General features: G+C 42.1%; 1 protein-coding gene across 18 annotated transcripts in view; it reads left to right on the top strand.

The window, feature by feature from the left end:
• Positions 1 to 24,026, top strand: part of DZIP1L (DAZ interacting zinc finger protein 1 like) — a 124,670-nt gene that overhangs the window by 4,856 nt on the left and 95,788 nt on the right. For all 18 annotated transcript variants that reach the window (XR_008663900.1, XR_008663899.1, XR_008663901.1 and 15 more), the window contains exons 3-7: positions 4,543 to 5,124; positions 7,548 to 7,632; positions 10,356 to 10,480; positions 11,184 to 11,345; positions 14,578 to 14,766. Coding sequence is in view for 15 of the 18 variants with exons in the window: in XM_055320925.1 (XP_055176900.1) it covers positions 4,624 to 5,124; positions 7,548 to 7,632; positions 10,356 to 10,480; positions 11,184 to 11,345; positions 14,578 to 14,766 (1,062 nt within the window). In the remaining 3 variants the exon portion in view is untranslated. The remainder of the gene's footprint in view (positions 1 to 4,542; positions 5,125 to 7,547; positions 7,633 to 10,355; positions 10,481 to 11,183; positions 11,346 to 14,577; positions 14,767 to 24,026) is intronic.

Below are 24,026 nucleotides of genomic sequence, written 5' to 3'. Positions count from 1 at the left end.
TAACTAGGCTGTGTGGGTTGGGATCTTGCCTCCTGCATCTGGGGCAAACTTCTTTACTTCTTTGTGGTTTGAGTAATATTAGTGCCTCCTCAAGGGATTGTTCTGAGGATTACATGAGCTATTCTTTATGAAGCACTTAAAAATGGGTGCCCATAAATAAATAGCCCAGGGCTATGAACGTGTGGGCAGCAAGTGATATTGTAGTGGGAAATGCAAATAGAAAGGTAGTTTGAAAAACAGTTCATAAAGGTGTTTGAATATCTTTTTAGTGAATTTGGATTTAGCCAAGAGGAACACATAAAATCCATTCCCGTATGGCTGAAGCTCAGTGGTGGCTGCCCTTCCTTTGTTTTGTTTTGTTTTTAAATATTTATTTATTTATTTTGGCAGGGGAAGAGCGGGTGCCTGCACACAAGTTGGGTGAAGGGCAGAGGGAGAGGCTCTCAAGCAGGCTCCCCACTAAATGAGGAGATGACCAGGTTCCATTCCAGGACCCATGAGATCATGACCTGAGCCAAAACCAAGAGAAAGTTGCTCAACCAGCTGCACGCCCCCCGCCCTTAGGTGGCTGCTCCTTTTATTTATTTTTTTTTAAAGATTTTATTTATTTATTCATGAGGGACACACGCACACAGGCAGAGGGAGAAGCAGGCTACATGCAGGGAGCCCCGACATGGGACTTGATCCCCGGTCTCCTGATCACACCCTGGGCTGAAGGCGGTGCTAAACCGCTGAGCTACCTGCGCTGCCCAAGACTGCTCCTTTTAAACAGGGCATGCACTCCCCATTCTGGCACAATCCCTAGGACTCCCTACTACAGTGGTTCTGAATCAATACAATGAATCTGGAGACTTACATTTCTAACAAGTTCCCAGCTGATGCTGATACTCTGATGCTGCTGGTCAGGGACCACACTTTGAGAATTGCTGCCTAATTGTATCATGGCTACTAAGACAGGGAATCAATTACCATTTATCATCGAGCTTGTACTTTGGTTTTTCTTATACTTGGCACATTTTCTGCATTTAATGCTACCTTTTTGTCCCTGAGGGAATTTGGATTTGCAATTTCTGGTATAATCAGTATTGGAAGGCTGGACCTAAAGATTCCAAGGGAGAGATGGGCCAGTGAGAAAGAGCTCTGGGAGTGGCTGAGGCTCAGCCAAAAGCAGGTCTTTGGTTGATGAAGCTGTGGGTATGTGTGAGCTCGTCTTCAAGGAGAGTGTGCAGGGAGTGATGAGTCATGAATGAAGAACAGAATATCATGGAGGCACGGCCCACCCTCATCATCCCCCTCATGTTAAAAGAAGGGTAAAAGGATAGTTCAAGGAAGAGGCTGGAAGGAGCATTCAACAAGGTAGGAGAAGCTGAGAGAATTGCTGATGGAACATTCTTAGCCTTAATATTAGAGAGAGGATTGTAGGCCAACATCTGAGGCCAAAGCTTAAATAGTTAAACAGTGAGTTGTAGGTGAGCTCTCCGTCTGGAGGAGGACAGGAAGCAGGTGTCCTGTTACCCTTGCCCACAGCATGCCTAGTAACCTGCTGTTGCTCCAAAGCATAGCTTGTTGTGGCAATTGTCTCTGAGGCTCTAGTGATACAGTTGCAGCTTGGAGCTGAGCATGGTATCATGTCTCCTGTCTCTTTTGAAAATTTGCTTAAATAACACAGCACATTAAGTAGAAATGGGCTGCTCTTATGGCCATGATGGAGGTGAACATGGCTGGATGGTTTTGGTTTTGGAGTCTCTTTGGGGGAAGAGTATCTGAGAAAGGGAGGTGTGAGAGCCGAAATGGAAAAGGTGGGTCAGTGGCAGCCTGTGGGCAGTCTTCAAGGCCAAGCTAAGCAGTTTGGCCCCTGTGGCAGCCAGAGGCCACGCTGAGCTCCTGAGTGGAGGGCAGGTGTGTAGTTAACATACTTCAGTAGCCCCCATGCCTTGGCATGAGCCCTGGTCCAAGTAGGCATGCTGTAAATGAGGGGGCAATGGATGAATGAATGAATGAGTTGGAGGGATAAGGGGTCATGATCTGATCAAAGCAAAGTTTTAGGACAAATAGCCTCAAAGATCAATGATCAGAGGCCACAAGCCTTAGAGCCAGATGCACTTCCAACTGTACTTTGACTCTGGCCTCCCTAAGTGAGGCAAGACTCTTCTCCAGACATTGGTTTCCTTGTTTGTAAAATGGGACTAGTGATACTACTTGTAGGTTTGCATGTGGAGTTTGTGTCTGACACAGAGGCTGGCACTTGCCACACTGCAGCCGATATTATTACCGAGTGACTTTGCCTTGCGCCCTGGCAATCCTTAAGCATCCTAGAACCCTATGGGCAGGTAGGGCAGGCCTATCACTATCTTGCTCAGGTGAAGGCTCACAGAGATCAGGGACCTCCCCTGGAGGCCCATCCCTTCTTTGCAAACCCAGCCCCAGAATTTCTTCAAGAATGTTTCCTCTTCATGAGATCAGGGACCTCACTCTCCTCTGACTTTCTCTTGTACTTAAAAGTTTGAATCATATGATCTAGAAATAACTTGATTAGATAGAGTCCCCTTGTTGTTGCCCTGGTCAGACTCGAAGTTCCTCAAGGGTAGAAATTGTATTTTACTGTAAAAATTAGAAAAGTAGGGGATCCCTGGGTGGCTCAGTGGTTTAGTGCCTGCCTTTGGCCCAGGGCGCGATCCTGGAGCCCCAGATTCGAGTCCCACATCGGGCTCCCGGCATGGAGCCTGCTTCTCCCTCCTCCTGTGTCTCTGCCGCTCTCTCTCTCTCTCTCTCTCTATCATAAATAAATAAATAGATAAAACTGAAAAAAAAAGAAAAGTAATAGATGATGATGTAAAGAACTTTGGATAGTATAGAAAGGTGGAAAGTGGAAAATCAAAGTCTTCCAGCGTCCATTCCCACTCCCAGAGGCATCCATTATAACAGCTTATTTATTTTTCTAGAAATACCATAGTCTATGCTTACAAAATGATAGATAATGAATAATATATAGGGATCACAAATTAGTGTATTTTATTTTATTATTATTATATATGAGTAACAAATATGCATCATTCGTATATGTGTATATATGTATATACATTATACATATGTATCATTATCATCATTGGTCTGTGCAAGGATGGCTATCCATCCATCTCCTACTCATGCACCATCTATTCCTCATTTATTTATCCCCGTTTCACATCCCATTTCCCTCCTTCCTCGTAGGTAACTATGCTATTGTGAAATATATCTATAGATCTATATCTATGTGATATATATGTGGTCCATATCTATGTCAGATATACATATTTTTATGTTTGCAAATTATTATATGTTTAAATAGTTTTATATTATGTGTTTAAACAGTTGTGGAAATATCTGTGTGTATATGTATGTATATTTGTGTTATGTGTATATATTTGTATATATGTATATGTATATACACACACAAACACACACTCATTATTTTGTATCAGTGCATGAATAGTTGCCTTATTCTTATCAATAGCTGCATAGTATTTCATTGTATAGAGATACCATTTGTATCTCCTGTTGTACTTTGTACTTCACTTTCTTGTATTTTTTCTTGTACTTTGCTGTTATAAACAATATTACATGACAGTTTTTGCACAAGCACCTTTGCACACTTGTATAAGTTTATCTGCAGGAAAATTATAATTTTTTAGTAGTCGAATGTTTATCTTAAAATCCTATTGCTATTGTCAAAATATTCTTTAAAGAGAGAGAACAATTTCTGTGTCTACCAAGTGCGTGGAGAGGAGAATCTGAGTCTGTTGAGAACAATTTGAATCTCTTCTCTAAACCAATAGGTTTGAAAAAAAGACCATTATGGATTAAGCACAGTCTGTGTGCAGAGACATAGTTGCTCTACTAAGCATCCCCTGGCGGTGGTGGACATTATGTTACTCACATCCCACCAGAGGGAAGCATAATCATGTGATCATGCGTTACAGCTGGGGCAATTGAGAAAGGTAGCTCACTCCTGTTCCACTATAACCTTGTAATGACAGGAGGAGAAGATGGGGTATGGTGGTTGTTAGGAGGCTCTGCCTCCAGTGGCAAGTTATTGGACTTTCTCCTGATCTCAATATAGGGTTGCAGAAGGATGCACTTAGACATTTGACCCCTCCTTTTGACAAAGACCTCTGGCAGGCACTCTTGCAGCAGACTTGGGCATGGGGCACAGTGGAGGGAGGAGTCACTCACCTCATTCCTAGGAGGAGGACCTGCTATGTGCCAGGTACTAGGCTGGGTGCTTCACTTGTCTCATTCCTAATCACAAGCCTGAAAAGTAGGCTCCATGATCCCCCAGTATACACAGAAGGCTTCAGGATGTGAGGGAACTTGCCCAGAGCTACAATCTGAATCCACACCCCCTTGCCTTCCATAGCTGTCACCACATCAGTGCATCCCAGGTGTACTGCAGCCATTGCATGGGTCCCTCACCTCTGCCCACTTATACTCCTGCTGGCCAGGTGTATAGTACGTGCCTCCAGATGTGTCTTGCTGAACTTGGACTTTCTTCTCATTTTCTAGGTCCTCTCTCAGTTTCTTTGCCTGCTACCGTAGCCTTCGTGCCACCCTCCCTTGGTGGTCAGCCCAGGGCTTCCTCAGCCCATGCAGTACCTGGCCACCACAGCTGAGGGCCTCAATGGCTCCCTCTTTGGGGCCTACCCTTTCCCTCCCTTCAAGTTCCAGCCGCGCTCTGAGAGTGTGGACTGGAGGCGCATCAGTGCACTGGATATGGACCGTGTGGTGCGAGAGCTGGATGTGGCCACCCTGCAGGAGAACATCATTCATGTTACCTTCTGCAGTTTGGACCAGGAGGTGTGCCACCGCTGCAGGCAGCCTTTGGACCCGGCAGTGCTCAAGTTGCTGCACTTGGCCCAGCTCACCATTCAGTACCTGCTGCACTGCCAGAATTGCTTGAGTACCAGCATCACTCAGCTGGAGGCCCGGCTGCAGGCTAGCCTTAGCCAGCAAGAGAAGGGCCGGCAGGAGCTGGAGCGCCAGACCCAGGAGTTCAAGGGCGTGAAAGAGGAGAGCCGCCAGCGCCGCAAGATGATCCGCACCCTGCAGCAGCTGCTCCTACAGACTGGGGTCCACAACTATCACCCGGTGAGGAACCTCTGCAGGGTGGGAAAGGAGGGGGGCTGGGGGCCTCATCACTGGGCCCCCTGGGCAGCACCAGCACACTGGGCCTCCGGGTTGCTGTGGGCCACGCTGACTGGGGTTAGGTTAGAGATGTCCCATCAAGTTCTACAGAGTGTGTGTATGTGTGTGTGTGTGTGTGTGTGTGTGTGTGTGTAGCAAGTATATATCTGAAGGATGTATGTGTGTGTGTGTTTATGGAGAGGTATATCTAGGGTGTGCATGTATGAATGTGTGGAGGATGTGCATGCTTAAAGACAGTGTGAAGATGTGTGCCTAACATGTGGCTGTTTGGAGCATACATCTGTGTATGGTCTATGCCTATGTATGTATGCAAGAGTGTGTGGTGTGTAATATGTTTGAAGGGTTTGTGTGTGCGTGTAGCAGTGTGATGTAAAAAGGCATGTGTAAGGGTGTGTGTGTGTGTGTGCAGAATTAGTGTGTAGCCACAGATTCGTACTGCCAGGCCCATTGTGGGAAAGTGACTCTATTGTTTAAACAAGTGACAATTCATTACTCAGAGGGGCGTTTGAACATCTGCATCTGCATGGCAAGTGTGGCCTGGGGACTGTTGCAATTAATGAATTGTCATGGTGGTCAGGCCCTGTGCCTGGCTCTGAGGATGCAGGCACAAGTCATGCTGGCTCAGGTTATCAAGAAATTCATAGTTTGGGGGTGGGTGGGACAGAAGGAATGATATGATACAATGTTAATTGTATTAATTGATATAATGTTAATTATGATAAAAAGGGCCAGAGCCCTTTCAGTAGTAAATAACAGAAGAGCAGTTTAACTTGACTTAAGGATTTTATTGGTTACTTTAACTGAAAAATCCAGAGCTATGGTGGGACTCAGGTGTGGCTTGTCCTTGGAATCAGATTATGGGCACTAGAATTTAGTTTGTCTCTCTGTAGCTTTTAGTAATGCTTCTTCAGTGTTGGTTCCATTCCAGAAAGAATGCTCTGTGTGGGAGCAGGTTGGGCCACCAGTGCAAGTATCTGATTTTCCCAGGTTCGAGGCTGGCATGATAGAGGGCCTACTTTGGTACCAGAAACCTGGCCAGTTTTTCATCATGTCCTGTATTTGGCTCGGTTTGGGTCTCCTACCCATCTGGGAACCCCTCATAGGTCCCTGGAAATTCGAGGTTGTGACTGGCTTTGGTCTAGATCACATTTCCCACCGTGGAGATGAGGAGGGACCGTAGCCCATGGATGGAGAGTAAGGGACAGGGTGATTCTCCAGAAGAAAATGGTTTCTGTTGTTGGAGGAAGAAGGAGTGGCTACTGGACTGTCATGGCTTTAATGACACCTTCCAGAAGGTACACTTATTACTTCTGCTTACATGTCATTGGCCAGAATTTAACCACATGGCCACACCTGGCAAGGGAGGCCGGAACATAAAGTGTTTATTCTCATTAACCTCATGACCACCTAAAATCGGGGTTTTTATTACTGAGGAAATTGGGGGACATTTAGCAATTTCTGTCACATTTGTGTAAAGATAGCAAATAATCTGCCCTCTTAGTCTGATGGAGTAAGATTGGCAGCCTCAGTGTTGGAAAATTTTTGAAGTTTTATCATGAAAAGATGATATGTTAGATTGGCAGTGTTGAAGATGCTTGAGGAAAGTGAAGTGGAATTAGAGATACTATTATTTGTGATCCTCTACTTGGTGGTTCTCAACTCTGGGTTGGGACCTGGGCATTGGCTATTTTTTTTTAATTTACTTTTTATTGTGAAAAATTCTAAATATGTATGAGGGAGTAGTATAATGAACCTTCATATGTACACTACTCAGCCCGTTATCAACTCATGGACGGTGTTTTTGCATATGTTCCCCTACTTACTCTCAATCCTGCATCACTTTGACGTGCATTAGGCATGTGGTGTTATCTACAACTATTCCAGTACATATTCCTAAAAGGCAAGAACTCCCACTTTTATTATTTTTTTATTTTTTATTTTTTAAAAAATATTTATTTATTCATGAGAGACACAGAGAGAAAGAGAAACAGAGACACAGGCAGAGGGAGAAGCAGGCTCCATGTAGGGACCCTGATATGGGACTCCATCCCAGGTCTCCAGGATCACACCCTGGGCCGAAGGCAGTGCTAAACCACTGAGCCACCTGGGCTGCCTAGAACTCCCACTTTTAAACATAAACACAAGACTATCATCATGCCTTGAAAAACCAACAAAAATTCCTTAGTGTCATCAAATTCGTAGTCAGTGCTTACAGCTCCCTTGGGCACTGGTTGTGTTCAAATATAATTCTTCATTTCTGAAGCAGCCCAGGGGGCCCACAGAAATAGGAATTTTTATATTGGGAGGACCCCAGGTTGACCCAGGTTATCTATTCCTGCACTTACCACTGTTTCCCTTCTGTGCAGTGCCACCTGTGTGACAAGGCATTCATGAATGTCACCTTTCTCCAGGGCCACATGCAGCGCAGGCATTTGAACATGGCAGAAGGTGGTGAGTCCAGGTGGTCCTCGTGGGACTATGGATAGTGGGGAATAGTCTGGGCTGGTCTTCAGTGGGTGTGGGACACACATACCATCACAGCTGCCCTCAGGCCTCATCATCCAGTAGAGGAGGGGATGATCCCACCATCTACCATGGGGGAATCTGTCCCATGTGAAGATGGGAGGGTTTCTGACCATGTGTGTAGAGAAAAAAAGAGATAAGTTCTGGTGTTAGCTTTATCCCTTTTTATTATGTGACCACTGTCAGTGCACCCCTCTGAGTCACAGTGGCCTTTGCTGTGAATGGGACTGTCAGATGCAGTGATTTTCAAGGGTCCTTACCTTCCAGCCTTCTATGAGTCTGCTATTTTCTGATGCTAGCTATGAATGTGTTTTTAAATGGGGTTAATGAGCAGTTAGGCCAGTCTTTTGACTTTTTGTGTGTAGCTAATTATGACTTAATCACTTTAATTTTACTATTTCGAGTTCCAAAACAAGTAGCGAGGCTGTATATTTCCCCATAAAGAGATTTGGGAACTTTATATCCATTTTTGTGGTTCCATAAGAAATAGGTGTTAACACGTGAAATAAATATAGATATGAAAATATGAAAATATAAATCTTATAAATATAAAATCCCATTAAATAAAACTTTTTTCTTATTTTTTCATTTTAATTTCCTTTTCAAAGAGCAGACTTAGAGTTTTAAAACAGGACCATTTACTTACCTACTTATCCATTTATTATATATCTGATTTTTCTTGGTTCTGCATTGGAGGCTGCTAAAGAAAAACATTTTCTGCTTCTTAAATGTTTTTTTCTGATTAAAAAGATATGTCTTTGAAGAGGTGTTTGTATACTGATATTCATAACAGCATTATTCACAGTAGCTAAGATTTGGAAGCACCCGAATGTCCGTAGACAGATGAATAGATAAGCAAAATGTGGTATATACATTCAAGGGAATACGATTTGCCCTTAAAAAGAAGGGAAATTCTGTAATATGTTACAATATGAATGAACTTTGAAGATATTATGCTAAGTGAAGTAAGTCAGTCACAAGAAGACAAATACTGTATAATTCCACTTAATATGCGGCACCTAGAGAAGTCAAATTCATAGAAACAAAGTAGAATGAATGATGGTTGTCAGGGCCAGGGGAGGGGGTGCATGGGGAGTTATTTGAAACATACAGAGTTTTTGTTTTACAAGAAGAAAAGAGTTATGGAAGAGGATGGTGGTGATGATTGCACATTATGAATTATTAATGTATTTAATACCACCGAACTATACATTTAAAAATGGTTAAGATGCTAAATTTTATGTTATGTGTATTTTACCACAATAAAAATATTGGAAAAAAATACTTTTGACCTGGAAAATTTAGATACAGGAAGGTAGAAAAGGTAAAAACCACGGTCAAAATCACAGTTAATATTTTGATGTTTTTCTCTGTTATTATTTTTCTGTGTATGTATATAATCATATAGTATGCAGTTTTGACTGTTGCTTATCTTCAGTTAGGAATATATCACATTTCTATTGTCATCCAGTCATCTTGGGAAACATGGCTTTTAATGGCTGAATAGTATCCCATCCTGTGGCTATCCTAATTTATTTCACAATTAAATTACTTTGTACTTTATATGGGTTACTTGTCAATTTCCCTATTATAAATCACATAATGATCAACATTCTTGCATGTAAATCTTTGTGCATATTTCTTATTATTTTCTTAAGGTTAAGTGTTGAAGGAGAGGGAAAATATGTTCTTAAGGCAACTTTTGCTAAATTAATGACCTTTTTATTCTCAGGCAGCTGGCTTTTCAGATCCCTCTGCTGTCCAATTTCATATCATCTCAAATCACTTTGTTAACCCAAATTAATTTCTACTGCATTTAAAAATTGCTAGTTTCCAAAAAATCCAGTTTGAGGAAAACCATTTCTTTTTTTTTCAAAGACAGGTTTAGAGGTTTAATAACAGTACCATCTATCTAATAGGCACTACAGGTACTTTAAAAAGTAACAAATGTTCAAGTACAATTGGCGTCTTTTCAATTAACCCGTAACTCTTGGTTTGTCAGTATGTGGTTTAGTTAGAATGTTCTTTTATACTTCATTCTTTTTTTTTTTAAATCTTAGAAATGTTAAAGTATACTTTTAAAGCAACCTTGGCTAAAATTTTCTTCATAATGCATGCTGCTTTTTTTTTTCCATTTGAAATTTAATACTATACTGTGTTTCTGAACAAAGTGAACTTAAAACTACAATTATTTTCACTCCTTTAAACTCTTCTCTGATGGCTGCCAGGTACATAGATGTGTTCTTTGTATTAATAATCACTGTGTACGTGCTATTTGGTATTATGCTTCTGTTACCTACCAATCTCGCATTTACATTTGTGTGTGTTGGTACCATCAAAATAGTTATTTTAAGTGATAATAATAGTTCACATTTATTGAGTTGTCATGCCAGGCACTGTGCTAAGCGTTTTGTACTATCACCTTTCACCCTCGCGACAACCCTCTGAGTTAGGTGCTGTTGTTATCTCCATTTTCTGATGTGGGGAAACTAAAGGTCAGGGATGTTATGTCACTTGCCTGTAGTCAATGTCCAATGGAAGTGGCATGGCTGGTCTCAGCCAGAGGTGTGACACATCGCATAGATGAGGAACCTTGCTCCACTCACTTTTTAACTTAAACTGGTTACCCTGTCTTTGCATGGACCCCACAGTGAAGCAGAAGAAGCCAGAGTGGCTGTTGGGGGAGGACGTGTTGGAAGAGCTGCGGGCCAAGCTAAAATGGACTCAAGAGGAGCTGGAAGCCCAGAGGGAGGCAGAGAAGCGCCGACAGCTGCAGGTGGGCATGGAGAGGAAGCACCGGGGAGACCCGTTCGTGGACTACCCAGGAGACCCAAGAGGCACCTGTATTCCACAGGACCAGAAGTCAGGCTGGTTTTCTGCAGCAGGAAACTAGCCTGCAGCAGGGAGTCAGCCAGCACCAGGATAGCATCTTTCTGGATATGGCAAATGATCTTGGGTTGTCTGAGAAGGAAGATTCAGTTATTTTTCCAGATCTGTCTGGCTACAAGTAGAGCAGAGAATTGCATTTTCCTACATTATTCAGCACTCTGTGAGGGCATTTAAACCAGAATGTTAACTTCTTACACTACCCTGCTAGTTTGCGCTTTGAAGAACAAAGACTGGATAAACTCCAAAGTCCACTCTCAAGGATGTACTTAGTAGATAGTTGGTGGAATGAAGATATGTAAATTTGCCTCACCCCTTCCTGCATGTAATCATTTCCTCAGCACCCATTTATTGAGCACCAACTATGCCAAGAATACAAAGAGAGAGAAGAAAAGACATGGTCCCTACCCTCAAGGGACTTTACAGTTTGGGTAAGACTTGTCCCACTCCATGTCCAAACAGTGGGAGCTCTGAGATGATTGTGCTTTGGGTCTCCATAATGACTTGCCCATACAAGAGGCCCTAGCAGTTTCTCAGTAAATATTTGCCGTAATGTGGAATTAATGATTCTATTGTTCTTCTTTTCTTTCCAGGAAGCAGAGGTCAGCCATCAGAAGGAAATAGAAACTAAGAAAAAATTTGATGAATGGAAAGAAAAGGAGCGGGCCAGCCTATATGAAGAAATAGACAAGTTTAAAAAATCATTATGGGATGAATTTAAAAGTGTTGCCAACCATAACTCTATGCTAGAAGAGGTAACTTACACAAAAGGCATTCAAAGTTCTTTTGCTGAAAAATCTGTTTATTCTTAAAATTTGTTTCTTAGTTTGTTCTAGTTTTATTCCATCTGCCATTGGGGGCTGATATACTGTTAGGCCGGATACCAGAGGCTGATGCCAGGGGCTGAATCCCTGCTCTAGCACATTTTGGCTGTGTGACCATAGGCGAGTTACTTAACCCTCCTGTGCCTCAGTTTCTTTTCTGTAAGATAGATTGCTGAAAGGGTTAAATTAGCACGTAGAGAGCACTTCACATTGTTTGGTATATAGTAAAAACTCCCTAGACTTTATTTTTGCAAAGGAGTTTCTTTCATCACTGGATAAGATATGAGGCAAAATTTAGATGAATGCACTTCTCACTCAACAAATATATGCTGACACTGCCTACATGCCAGCCACTCTGTTGGGGTCTGTGGAGATCACAAGTAATAGTAAGATTTACTAAAGGTATTTACTGTTTTCCCCTGTACAGAGTGCTTTATATACACTAACTTTTAATTCTCACAACAACAAAACAACCATAACATCCTCAAAGTAGGTACATTTTTCATTTACTTACTTCTTTTTTAAAGTTCTTTAAACAAAACTATTCTCATGCCTCCTTTACAGCAGAGGACATTGAGGCCCCATAACATGCTCAAGGTCACATGGCTACTAAGAGCTAGACCTGGGATTTGAGCTTAGCTTTTTAAATGAAAAGCTCCTGCTCTTCTACTGGGCATACTGTAAGTTTGTTTAGGAAAACCTTTTTTTTTTTTTTTAAGATTTTATTTATTCATGAGAGACAGAGAGGTGGAGACATAGGCAGAGGGAGAAGCAGGCTCCCTGTGGGGAGCCTGATGCAGGATTCGATCCCAGAACCTCGGGATCATGCCCTGAGCCAAAGGCAGATGCTCAACTGCTGAGCCACCCAGATGCCCCCAAGAAAACCTTATTAAAGGTCATTATCCCTGGACCCTCTCTTCCCATATAAACCTGTATGACTAAAATCACGTCAGGGATAATGTTCTGAGGAGAAATACTTTCAGAATATATTTAGGTCTTAATGGTCCTTCTAACATCAAAGACAATCTTTTCTTGTTTTTGAAAATGAACCATCTAATAGCATTTCTCACAATCATTCTGCAATTTGTTAAATAAACACTTGGACCACTTTGCCAGGAGGAGGTCATCATAGGATATGCTTGGAATCTTGGGTGACCTGTCATCTCAATCTGAGCTGAGAAGCCAAGGACGGGGAAGGCTGTGGAGTTGAGATGAGGAGTGTGAGTGTGTATGTGTGTGTATGTATCTATAGTGACCCAAGCCCTCCCATCTGTGGGGGCTAAATGTTCCTGCAGTGTGGTCAGGGATGATATGGTGGAGACAAGATACTGCTCCACCATATGGAGCTCATGCCCCTACTGCCCCAGCTCCATGCTCATCATTCTTGAACTTGCCTACACCCCTGCCAACTCCCACTCCTCCCCTGACGTGGTGGTAGCTGACTAAACATTTGAGAGGTAGGTTTTGATGTGCATTTGGAGTTGTTGTTGGGAAACTACCTCATCAAAGGTCAGAAGGTTACTTTGGTTCAGAAATTCTAACTTTTGGTGAATGAGGACCTAATTCTTACCATCCATGGTTTCTTTTTAACTTAGATCCCATTTTCCTCAATTAGAACATCAATTTTTTTTTTTGGTCTTTCCTCTATAGGATTGCTTATATTGTTTTTGTGTTTGTATGTCTCCCCCATCTCCTCTCATGTGACATTTTATTATTTTACTTTTATTATAGGAACCAAACTGGATACAGAATTCTCAGTGTACTTGGATAATTATTTTGTTATTTTCCCCCTAATTTGGGGGAGAAAAAGATAAGATTTCATTGACAATGAGTGTGAATAACACTGTAAGACCATCCATCTCATTACACAAAAAAGATTCCCCTTGCTGTCAGGAGGGCCAAGGAGAGGGAAATACTTTTCAAAGATGTTTCTCCTCAAAAATTTCCTCTTGATGCAAAAGCCCGTGAGCTTACTTTCGCTAAATTACCTGACTGTAGAGAGAACTTTAGATAAGACGTACACTAAATCCAGCTGCCAAAGGAGTCCCTAGCTGAGTGGAAATTGCCATGAAGGTTTGTTATGCCGAGAGAGCCAGCTCTCTGGTTGTTGTGAGCATCGGTGTGAAGACAGAAATGGCACATCAGAAGCTGAGGGTTGTGCATACACTTGATAAAGCATTTGACGCTACGAAAACACTCCATTAGAAATGGTTAACATTTGTACCTGATATTGCTCTAGCAGTAGAGAGGAGTTAAAGATTAGCCAGAATGAGAACAAGTTAAACTCAGGGACTTGCAGTTCTTTAAAGCTTTAACAGGGCTTATGAGTTTTGTTTGATGATAGAGATGGAACTAATTTCCTTTTGTGACTACAGCAGTGATATGTTTAAAAAAATAACCATAGGTGGGATCCCTGGGTGGTGCAGCGGTTTGGCGCCTGCCTTTGGCCCAGGGTGCAATCCTGGAGACCTGGGATCGAATCCCACGTCGGGCTCCCCGTGCATGGAGCCTGTTTCTCCCTCTGCCTATGTCTCTGCCTCTCTCTCTCTCTCTGTGTGTGTGACTATCATAAATAAATAAAAATTAAAAAAATAATAACCATAGGTGGAAAGGCCTCTTCTCTTGGATCCACTTTTCTGTGCCTTTTCTTTCAGATTACATACTAGTAGCTTGGGAATCATTAGGTATTGGTGACACCACTCCAAGCCATGCAGAGCCAGGCCTTCTTGGTGACAGGCAGCATTTTCTGGTGGGAGGACGGACAGGAGTCCTCAGGGAATGGTCCAGAGTGCCTGAGACCCTCCCAAAGGCTCTAAGAGTCTGATTCTCTTCAGCCTATTTGAGACTGAAGAGGAAATGGGGCAGCTGTCTGGTGAGTTCTGGGTTTCAGGTACAGCTGAATTTCAGTATAGTTGAAATTCTGCTCTTGAATTCTGTTGGTCCACGGGAACCTGCTTCTCCTGTGTAAGCATGAGCTCTCAGGGGAAGCCTCGTGGGGGAGAATGCAGACTTGTGTGGGTATGCGCAGCCACGTAGATGTCTAGTGAGGACAAGCTGGAGTTTGTGGTGGGCTAAGGTGTGCCCTTCTGATGTTGCTCAAGGTATAAAAGGCAACATCAGGATTAGATCTTCAACTAAATAAAACTGTGTCCTGGCTTTTCAGAAACTGAAGATGCTGCAGTCCCAGTCCCACAGTATGATGGAGTCTAGTATCATTTTTCGGCTGGATGAATCTGGGGAGCATTTCAAGCAGAATCAGGAGATTCGGGCCCTAAAGGAAAAAATGGACATTGAGGAGAAACTCAGGCAGACTCAGGAGTTCGAGGTACTGAAGGAGAAGACAGACATTCAGGTGAGCTGGTAACTCTTGCCTTTTCTCTCACAGCCAATCATGTTGTTCTTTTTTTTTAAAGGATTCATTCATTCATTCATTCATTCATTCATTTTATTATTTATTTATTTGTTTGCTTGTTTATTTATGATAGACATAGAGAGAGAGAGGGAGAGGCAGAGACACAGGAGGAGGGAGAAGCAGGCTCTGTGCTGGAAGCCTGATGAGGGACTTGATCCTGGGACTCCAGGATCACGCCCTGGGCCAAAGGCAGGCGCTAAACCGCTGAGCCACCCAGGGATCTGAATCATGTTGTTCTTAACAAAGTTTCTCGGTTTTGCTCTATGGTTTTACAGAAGTTGAAAGGTATCAGGTTTTGTATTTACAGACCTCTGCCAGTACGTGAAAGCACTGGGTAGGATTCCTAGGGTTCTCAGGTGAGGCTGGTGATATACAGGGGTGCAATAGCAGGTTTACCCGGGATCTTCTCAAAATACATACGGTTATGCCCCTTATTGGGTACCTTTACCCTCATTTTGAGTCCAACCCAGTTGAAAACAACTGTTAGGAAGTGTGACAGTCTCCTGGGTTTGAAGGAGTTTGCGGTGGGTCTAAGTGGGTGATGGTAAATATTTAAAAACCACTCTTGGGACCTAAAAAGATTTAATTTGTAGCCATTGCCATTTTCCATGGTGTAACTTTTCTCCTGGCCGATTTCATGCTGCCCCATTCTGAGTCTGGATATGGAGTTGGAGAGGCTGTGCACAGTCTGCTCTTCTGCTCTGGTCACTGCTGGATGAATCTTACAACAGTCCAGCTAGACATGGTCTGCACCGCTGATCACTCCATGGCAAGGAAGGGCTGGCCATGGGCACCGTCACTACATCGGTGCTTCTGTTTCTGCTAAGATTTGCTAAGAAAGAGCTTAAGGTCTAACTACTTTACAAGTTTCCCAGTAAGAAAAGCTAATTTTTTTCCCCCTGTGATCTCTGTTTACATCCTTTGCCTCATTTTCTATTGATTTCCTTACCAATTAGAGAGTTTGTATAATATATGGAACTTAAACCCAACCCTTTCTCATTCTTGGGGTTATTTCCCCACATTGTTCCTTTAATTTTGTTTATGGTGGTTAGGCCATATGAAATTAATCATGTTTGTGTGGTCCAAATGATCAAATAATCAATCTTTTGTTTATGGACACCCTGAGGTTTAAGAAGAAAATGTTTTTGTGTTTTCTTTTACTGCCTTTATGGCCTTATTTATTTATTTACTTATTTATTCCTTCATTCATATATACCTCTTTACTGAGCTATGATTGGCATGTAAAAAGTTGTACATACTTGATTTACACAACTCTGAGTTTGAGGTAAGTATTTACCCTTGAAACCATCACCACCATCAGATCACAGTCATATATAGCCATCACCTCCTAAAGTTTCCTCCCATCATTACTATTATTATCATTATTATTATTATTATTATTTTCATTGTGTATGTGGTAATAACACAACATAAGATCTATCTTCTTAGCAAGTTTTAAGTATGCAATATATCTGGCATAACAGACCTTGTTCCCTTTGACCCTAACCTCTTCATTTTCTCCCCGTCTTAACCCCTGGCAACCACCATTCTCTGTTTCTATGAGTTTGATTATTTTAGATTCCACACATAAGTGAGATCATACAGTGTTTTTCTTGTCTGACTTATTTCACTTAGTGTAATGTCCTTGTGGTTCATTCATGTTGATGTAGGATTTCCTTCTTTTTTAAGGCTGGATAGCATTCCAGTGTATGTATGTGCCATGTTTGCTTTATCCATTCATCTGTCAATGGATTATTAGGTTTCCATATTTTGGCTATTGTGAATAATGCTGCAGGGAACATGGGGGGGGTGAGTATGCTTTGAGATCCTGATTTCAGTTTTTTGGATCAATATTAAGAAGTGGGATTGTCAAAGTTTATGGTAGTTTTATTTTAAATTCTTTTAAAAGATCTTATTTATTTGACTTTTATTTATTTATGATAGTCACAGAGAGAGAGAGAGAGGCAGAGACACAGGCAGAGGGAGAAGCAGGCTCCATGCACCGGGAGCCCGACGTGGGATTCGATCCCGGGTCTCCAGGATCGTGCCCTGGGCCAAAGGCAGGCGCCAAACCGCTGCGCCACCCAGGGATCCCAGATCTTATTTATTTGAGATAGACAGAGAGAGAGAGAGAGAGAGAGTATATGAGCAGGGGTTGGAGCAGAGGGAGAGGGAAAAGCAGGCTTCCTGCTGAGCATGGAGCCCAATATGGGGCTAATCCTATGACTCCAAGATCGTGAGCTGAGCCAAAATCAAGCTTAACCGACTGAGCCACCCAGGTACCCCTTAATTTTTTTAAACAGCAGGTAAACAGGTTTATTAACAAGTATAACTCATTTATATGTGGGAGATACTTGGGGAAAATGAGTAAGTTGGTTCTGAATTTTTTGAGGCACTTCCACTCTATAGCTATTTTCTATAATAACTATACCAATTTACATTGCCACTAACATGGTATGAAGGTTCCCTTTTCTTCACATCCTGACCAACACTTGTTATATTTTGTTTTTAAAAAAAATAATAGCCATTTTGACAGGTGTGAGATGATATCTCATTGTGGTTTGATTTATATTTCTGTGCTGATTAATGATGTTGTAGGCCAACTTAGGGGAAATGCCTATTTGGGTCCTTAATTTTTTTTTCTAACGGAGTTGTATAAGTTCCTTATATTTTGCATATGAACCCCTGTCAGATATGTGGTTTGCAGAATATTTTCTCCATTCCATAGATGGTTTTCCTTTTGGATAGAGTGTTCTATATATGTCTGTCTGGTCCATTTGGTCTATAGTGCTATTCAAGTCTAGTGTTCCCTTATTGGTTTTCTGTCTGGATGATCTATCTATTGTTGAAAGGGGGCCATGGAAGCCCCATGCGCTTACTGTATTGCAACTTCTCCCTTTAGTTGTATTAATATTTGCTTTATGTATATAGGTGCTCTGATGTTGGATGCATATGTATTAATAATTGTATTCCGTTGATGAATTGACCCCTTTATCATTATATAGTGACCTTCTCTGTCTCTTGTAACAGTTTTTTACTTAAAGCATGTGTCACCTAATGGAAGTATAGCTACCCCTGTTCTCTTGGTTACCGTTTGCATGAAATATCTTTTTCCATCCCTTTGGTTTCAGACTATGCGTGTTCTTAAAGTGAGTCTCTTAACAGGCAGCACATAGCCAGATCTTGTTTGTTTGTTTGTTTGTTTGTTTGTTTTTTAATTCATTCACTCACTCTGTCTTTGGCTTAGGGAACTTAATCCATTTAAATTTAAAGTAATTATTGGTAGGTAAGGACTTCCTATTGCCATTTTGTTAATTGTTCTCAGATTGTTTTGTGGTTGCTTTGTCCTTTCCTCCTCTCTTGCTGCCTTCCTTTTTGATTGGATGATTTTATTTTAGAGTGGTATGCTTTGATTCCTTTATCTTCTGCATATCTGCTATAGGTTTTTTTGTGATTAGTATGAGGCTTACATAAAATATCTTCTAGTACAGTGGTCTATTTTAAGCTGATAACAACTTAATATCAGTTGCATATAAGAACTTCTCATCTTACACTTCCCCGTGTCCACAGGCAAGCCAGTTGGATCTGCTATGCCAGCACCACAGGCTGATTCAGCTCTGCCCTTTCCCTCAGTTCTGAGAGGGACAGAATTGGGCCTCCTGGGCAGCATCCTGGGAGGCTGGGGCAGTGGTGCTCCCTCACTCTCTCACTTTCCCCTGTGGGGAAAATTGCGGGCTGAGAGAGTCTCTCTTGGCACTGAGCTGTGCCACCTTGGGGAGAGCAGAGCAGATGTAAGCCAGTGAAACTTCTCTGGAATGAATCTATTCTCAGGTTATTTTTGCTCCATTGAGGTGCTAGAAACTCTCTGCTGGATTCCAGGGCTCCCATAAAGGAATCCTCACCTGTGGGCGGTTTGAGAGCTGGAACCTTCCATTGCCCCACCTTGCTGATGTCACTTTGGTTTTTTAAGTTTAAATCTTTGACGCCCCTACAACTTATTTGGCTTAAGATACGAAATAAGATTCAAGATCGTATATTTTTCCCCCAGGCAGTTAATCACCTGTTTGAACTCCATTTGTCAATAATCTATCTTCCTTCAGACTAAGATTTCATTCCCGCCACCCCCCCTATCTTTGGGCTTTCTATTCTTTTCACTGCTCTGCTGAATCACGAGCCAATACTTTTTCATTCCTTAGCTTTAGAGTATATTTTAATATCTAGAGGCCCAGTTGTCAAACAGTTATCTTTTTCAGAAAACAGAATGGAAGAGAAAAATGAAGGAACTGCAGAAAGAGCATGCAGCTCAGAAGCGAGAGGTAGCTTGGCTTGGGTGGTCTGGGGGGAGCTTGGTTTCCCGAGACCTTGTCTCATCCTATGGCACCCCCATTCTCCAGCACTACCCTCCTCGAACTGGTTGGTTGGTATTTTGTTGCTGATAGCTTTCCTGGCAGCTGGCCCCTGTCAATATTCGGAAGGAGTCAGCTGCCTGGACAGCAGCCTACCGGACCAGGAATTGGGGCTGCCGAGGCTTCTCTTCTGAACCCCAAATCTGCTCTTCTCTGTGGTCCCCTATGCAAGGACCCCTTCAGGCCCTCCAAGGAGAGCTGTCCTGGAGACTTCAGAAGAATTGCCTGGTCATTTCATGTTTGGGCCCTTTGACACCACCAGGAGAGAACCGGGTGGCTGTGGACTTCAGCTATATTCAGGGGGAGTCAAATGGAAGGGCTCAGATACGGAGCCCAGGGATCAGAGAGCAGCAGGCCTCAGGATGAGAAAACAGCTTCTATGAAAATGCCCCCAAGGAGAAAGCAAGTTGAGGAGGAAGCCGATTAACCAGAGCCCCAGGAGCTGCCTGCGGGAAGCTCAGAAGATGACAAGTGCTCAGATCAGAGGCTAGAGCGTGATAGACACCTCCGTTTCCAGTAATTCCCATCTGATGGTTTGATTTTATTTGAAACGTCTTAAAATGGGAAATACATTTCAATTTATTCCCAAAGTGGAAGAAATATATTAAGATACACTCAGTACAATGCACTGAAATATATTAAGGTTCATTTCCAGCCCATCTCCATCATCCATACCTGCCCAGCACCCACCCCACAGCTGATCACTTTCACTGCTCTCTTGTGTTATTTTTCTAGAGTTTCTTTTTGCAATTAGAAACAGTTCGCATTTTCTCTCTCCTCGTGCAACAGCATGTGACCATATTTTCTTCACCTTTTCTTTTTACCTAAAAACATCATTTGATGACTTCTGAATGGCCTCAAGTTATTGGACTGTCCTTCTGTGGGTTGCCACACTGGACAGAGAGCCTTTCTGCCTTGATCTTAGAGGCTTGTATCCAATTCTTGCTAACCCTCGAGCATAGCTTGAGAAATGTTCCCAACCTGGAAAGTAGTCTGTCTTGTTAGAAAGTCACCTGCCCAGGTCTGGAGACCCTCTACCCCTGCTTCAGGTGAAACCGCAGCCAGCATTTGCCTAAAGATGCAGGTCTGTTGCTCTTATTGGTCCTTCTAACATCAAAGACAATCTTTTCTTGTTTTTTAAAATGAGCCATCTAATAGCATTTCTCACAATCATTCTGCATTTTGTTAAAGAAATACTTGGACTACTTTGCCAGGATGCAGGTCTGTTGCTCTTATTGGTCCTTCTAACATCAAAGACAATCTTTTCTTGTTTTTTAAAATGAGCCATCTAATAGCATTTCTCACAATCATTCTGCATTTTGTTAAAGAAATACTTGGACTACTTTGCCAGGAGGAGGTCATCATAGGATATGCTTGGAATCTTGGGTGACCTGACGTCTCAATCTGAGATGGGAAGCCAAGGACGGGGAAGGCTGTGGAGTTGAGATGAGGAGTGTGAGTGTGTGTGTGTGTGTGTGTGTGTGTGTGTGTTTATGTATCTATAGTGACCCAAGCCCTCCTATCTGTGGGGGCTAAATGTTCCTGCAGTGTGGTCAGGGATGATATGGTGGAGACAAGATGCTGCTCCACCATGTGGAGCTCATGCCCCTACTGCCCCAGCTCTATGCTCATCATTCTTGAGCTTGCCTACACCCCTGCCAACTCCCACTCCTCTCCTGACGTGGTGGTAGCTGACTAGACATTTGAGAGGTAGGTTTTGATGTGCATTTGGAGTTGTTGTTGGGAAACTACCTCATCAAAGGTCAGAAGGTTACTTTGGTCAGAAATTCTAACTTTTGATGAATGAGGACCTAATTCTTACCATCCATGGTTTCTTTTTAACTTAGATCCCATTTTCCTCAATTAGAACATCAATTTTTTTTTTTTGGTCTTTCCTCTATAGGATTGCTTATATTGTTTTTGTGTTTGTATGTCTCCCCCATCTCCTCTCATGTGACATTTTATTATTTTACTTTTATTATAGGAACCAAACTGGATACAGAATTCTCAGTACTTGGATAATTATTTTGTTATTTTCCCCCTAATTTGGGGGAGAAAAAGATAAGATTTCATTGACAATGAGTGTGAATAACACTGTAAGACCATCCATCTCATTACACAAAAAAGATTCCCCTTGCTGTCAGGAGGGCCAAGGAGAGGGAAATACTTTTCAAAGATGTTTCTCCTCAAAAATTTCCTCTTGATGCAAAAGCCCGTGAGCTTACTTTTGCTACTTTACCTGACTGCAGAGAGAACTTTATTTTTTATTTTATTTTTTTTAAGTTGTGAAATTCTTTTATTAGTTTCTAATTTATAGGCCTCATCAGTGCCCCTGGTGGTACTGTTGAGACCATTTTACCTAGTTTAGAACTAAATGGAGATTTTTCCATTGCAGTCACTTTCTACGGAAGTTGGTAAGACATTTCACTTAGCATGGTCATAAATTACAAAGTGTCCTGTATGCTTTCTGCCACACTTCAAAGCAGCTTAGAGAAATGACTTCCCTTTCATAGCAGAAGTTTTAGGATCAAATAGGGTCTTTAAATGCTCAAAATCCACATAGCAGTATCTCAAATATACCAGTATTAATAAGCGTTTGCCAGCTTTCCAAAGCCAGGAATTTGGTAATTGTCACCCAAATACTGTTAAAATTCACAATTTGTTGTAGGTTACCACTCATTTCTCAAGAGCTGTTTGCTTTTCATCCTGTTTATCATAGATTTCAAACTGTCATCTTTCAGTATTCCCTTCATTAGGGGATGTTACTGGAATGACAGCAAACCAAGACATTTTCAGGTTATAAAGTTTACCCTACACTCCAGTCCAAAGGAGTCCTTCCTCTCATTACATTTCCCATTGCACCTCTTCAAACTGGGTTTACTCCAAGTGCTGTTATTGTTCCCTCTTCACCCAACCTTGCTGAATTTCTAAGTTAAGTGACTGAACTCCAGTAGCTGTTTTTCTACTATCTAGATACAATTAACCTTTCTATGAAGTAAAATGCTATCAAATGCTTCACATTTTAGGGTACTTCAACATTTATGTGACAATGCATTCCAGTAACTGAGAAAACAAAAACATGCCATTAAAAAAAAAAACATGCCATTAACAAGTTTACTTCATAGTGACAGAATACAAATTTTTTATGCAACACACAGACTTTGGTATTACAGAATTTAACCTGTTTCTATAAACTATCATACGGTGTTACTCTGCTTATCTAAGAGAAAGTGTGTTGCACCAACAGACCCCTTTTTCCTATAGCATTGTTTTTACTTTGTTTTTACTATGTATTTTAACTTTCTTGCCCTTAAGATGAAAAAACTTCCAAGTTCCTATCCAGGAAAAGCCAACCCAAATTTCAGTTTAAACACTAGAAATAAGGTTCTGTGCAACTCCAAATCTTTTACCTGAATACTATAACAAGGCTACAGTGTTGACCAAAACAAGACAGGTTTCTCATTAAACTTTTGTTTTAATGGTCTCAAAATTCTGTGATAGATTTTTGGTCAAGTTGTTTCCATTAAAAAGTACTGATTTTAAAAACTAATAACTTAAAACTGCCACACACGCACAAAAAAAAAAAAAAACAACAAAATGGTCCACAAAACATTCTCCTTTCCTTCTGAAGGTTTTACGATGCATTGTTATCATTAACCAGTCTTTTACTATTAAACTTAAATGGCCAATTGACACAAACAGTTCTGAGACCGTTCTTCCACCACTGATTAAGACTGGGGTGGCAGGTATTGGGGATAATATTCATTTAGCCTTCTGAGCTTTCTGGGCAGACTTGGTGACTTTGCCAGCTCCAGCTGCCTTCTTGTCCACTGCTTTGATGACACCCACAGCAACCGTCTGTCTCATGTCACGAACAGCAAAACGGCCCAGAGGAGGATAGTCAGAGAAGCTCTCAACACACATAGGTTTGCCAGGAACCATATCAACAATGGCTGCATCCCCAGATTTCAAGAACTTGGGACCATCTTCCAGCTTCTTTCCAGAACGACGATCTATCTTTTCCTTCAGCTCAGCAAACTTGCAAGCAATGTGAGCTGTGTGACAATCCAGCACAGGTGCATATCCAGCACTGATTTGGCCTGGATGGTTCAGGATAATCACCTGAGCTGTGAAGCCAGCTGCTTCCATTGGTGGGTCATTTTTGCTGTCACCAGCCACGTTGCCACGACGAACATCTTTGACAGATACGTTCTTGACATTGAAGCCCACATTGTCCCCAGGAAGAGCCTCACTCAAAGCTTCATGGTGCATTTCAACAGACTTTACTTCAGTTGTAACATTGACTGGAGCAAAGGTGACCACCATACCAGGCTTAAGAACACCAGTCTCCACTCGACCCACTGGGACAGTACCAATACCACCAATTTTGTAGACGTCTTGGAGAGGCAGACGCAAGGGCTTATCAGTTGGACGAGTTGGTGGCAGAATGCAATCCAGGGCTTCAAGCAGTGTGGTTCCGCTGGCATTCCCATCTTTACTGGTGACTTTCCATCCCTTGAACCAAGGCATGTTAGCACTTGGCTCCAGCATGTTGTCACCATTCCAACCAGAAATTGGCACAAATGCTACTGTGTCGGGGTTGTAGCCAATTTTCTTAATGTAGGTGCTGACTTCCTTAACGATTTCCTCGTATCTCTTCTGGCTGTAGGGTGGTTCAGTGGAATCCATTTTGTTAACACCAACAATTAGTTGTTTTACACCCAGTGTGTAAGCCAGAAGGGCATGCTCACGGGTCTGCCCATTCTTGGAGATACCTGCTTCAGATTCACCAAC

This window comes from Nyctereutes procyonoides, unplaced genomic scaffold, assembly GCF_905146905.1.
Source record: "Nyctereutes procyonoides isolate TBG_1078 unplaced genomic scaffold, NYPRO_anot_genome, whole genome shotgun sequence".
NCBI classification, from domain to species: domain Eukaryota; kingdom Metazoa; phylum Chordata; class Mammalia; order Carnivora; family Canidae; genus Nyctereutes; species Nyctereutes procyonoides.
This window is presented reverse-complemented; position numbering and strand designations above follow the sequence as displayed.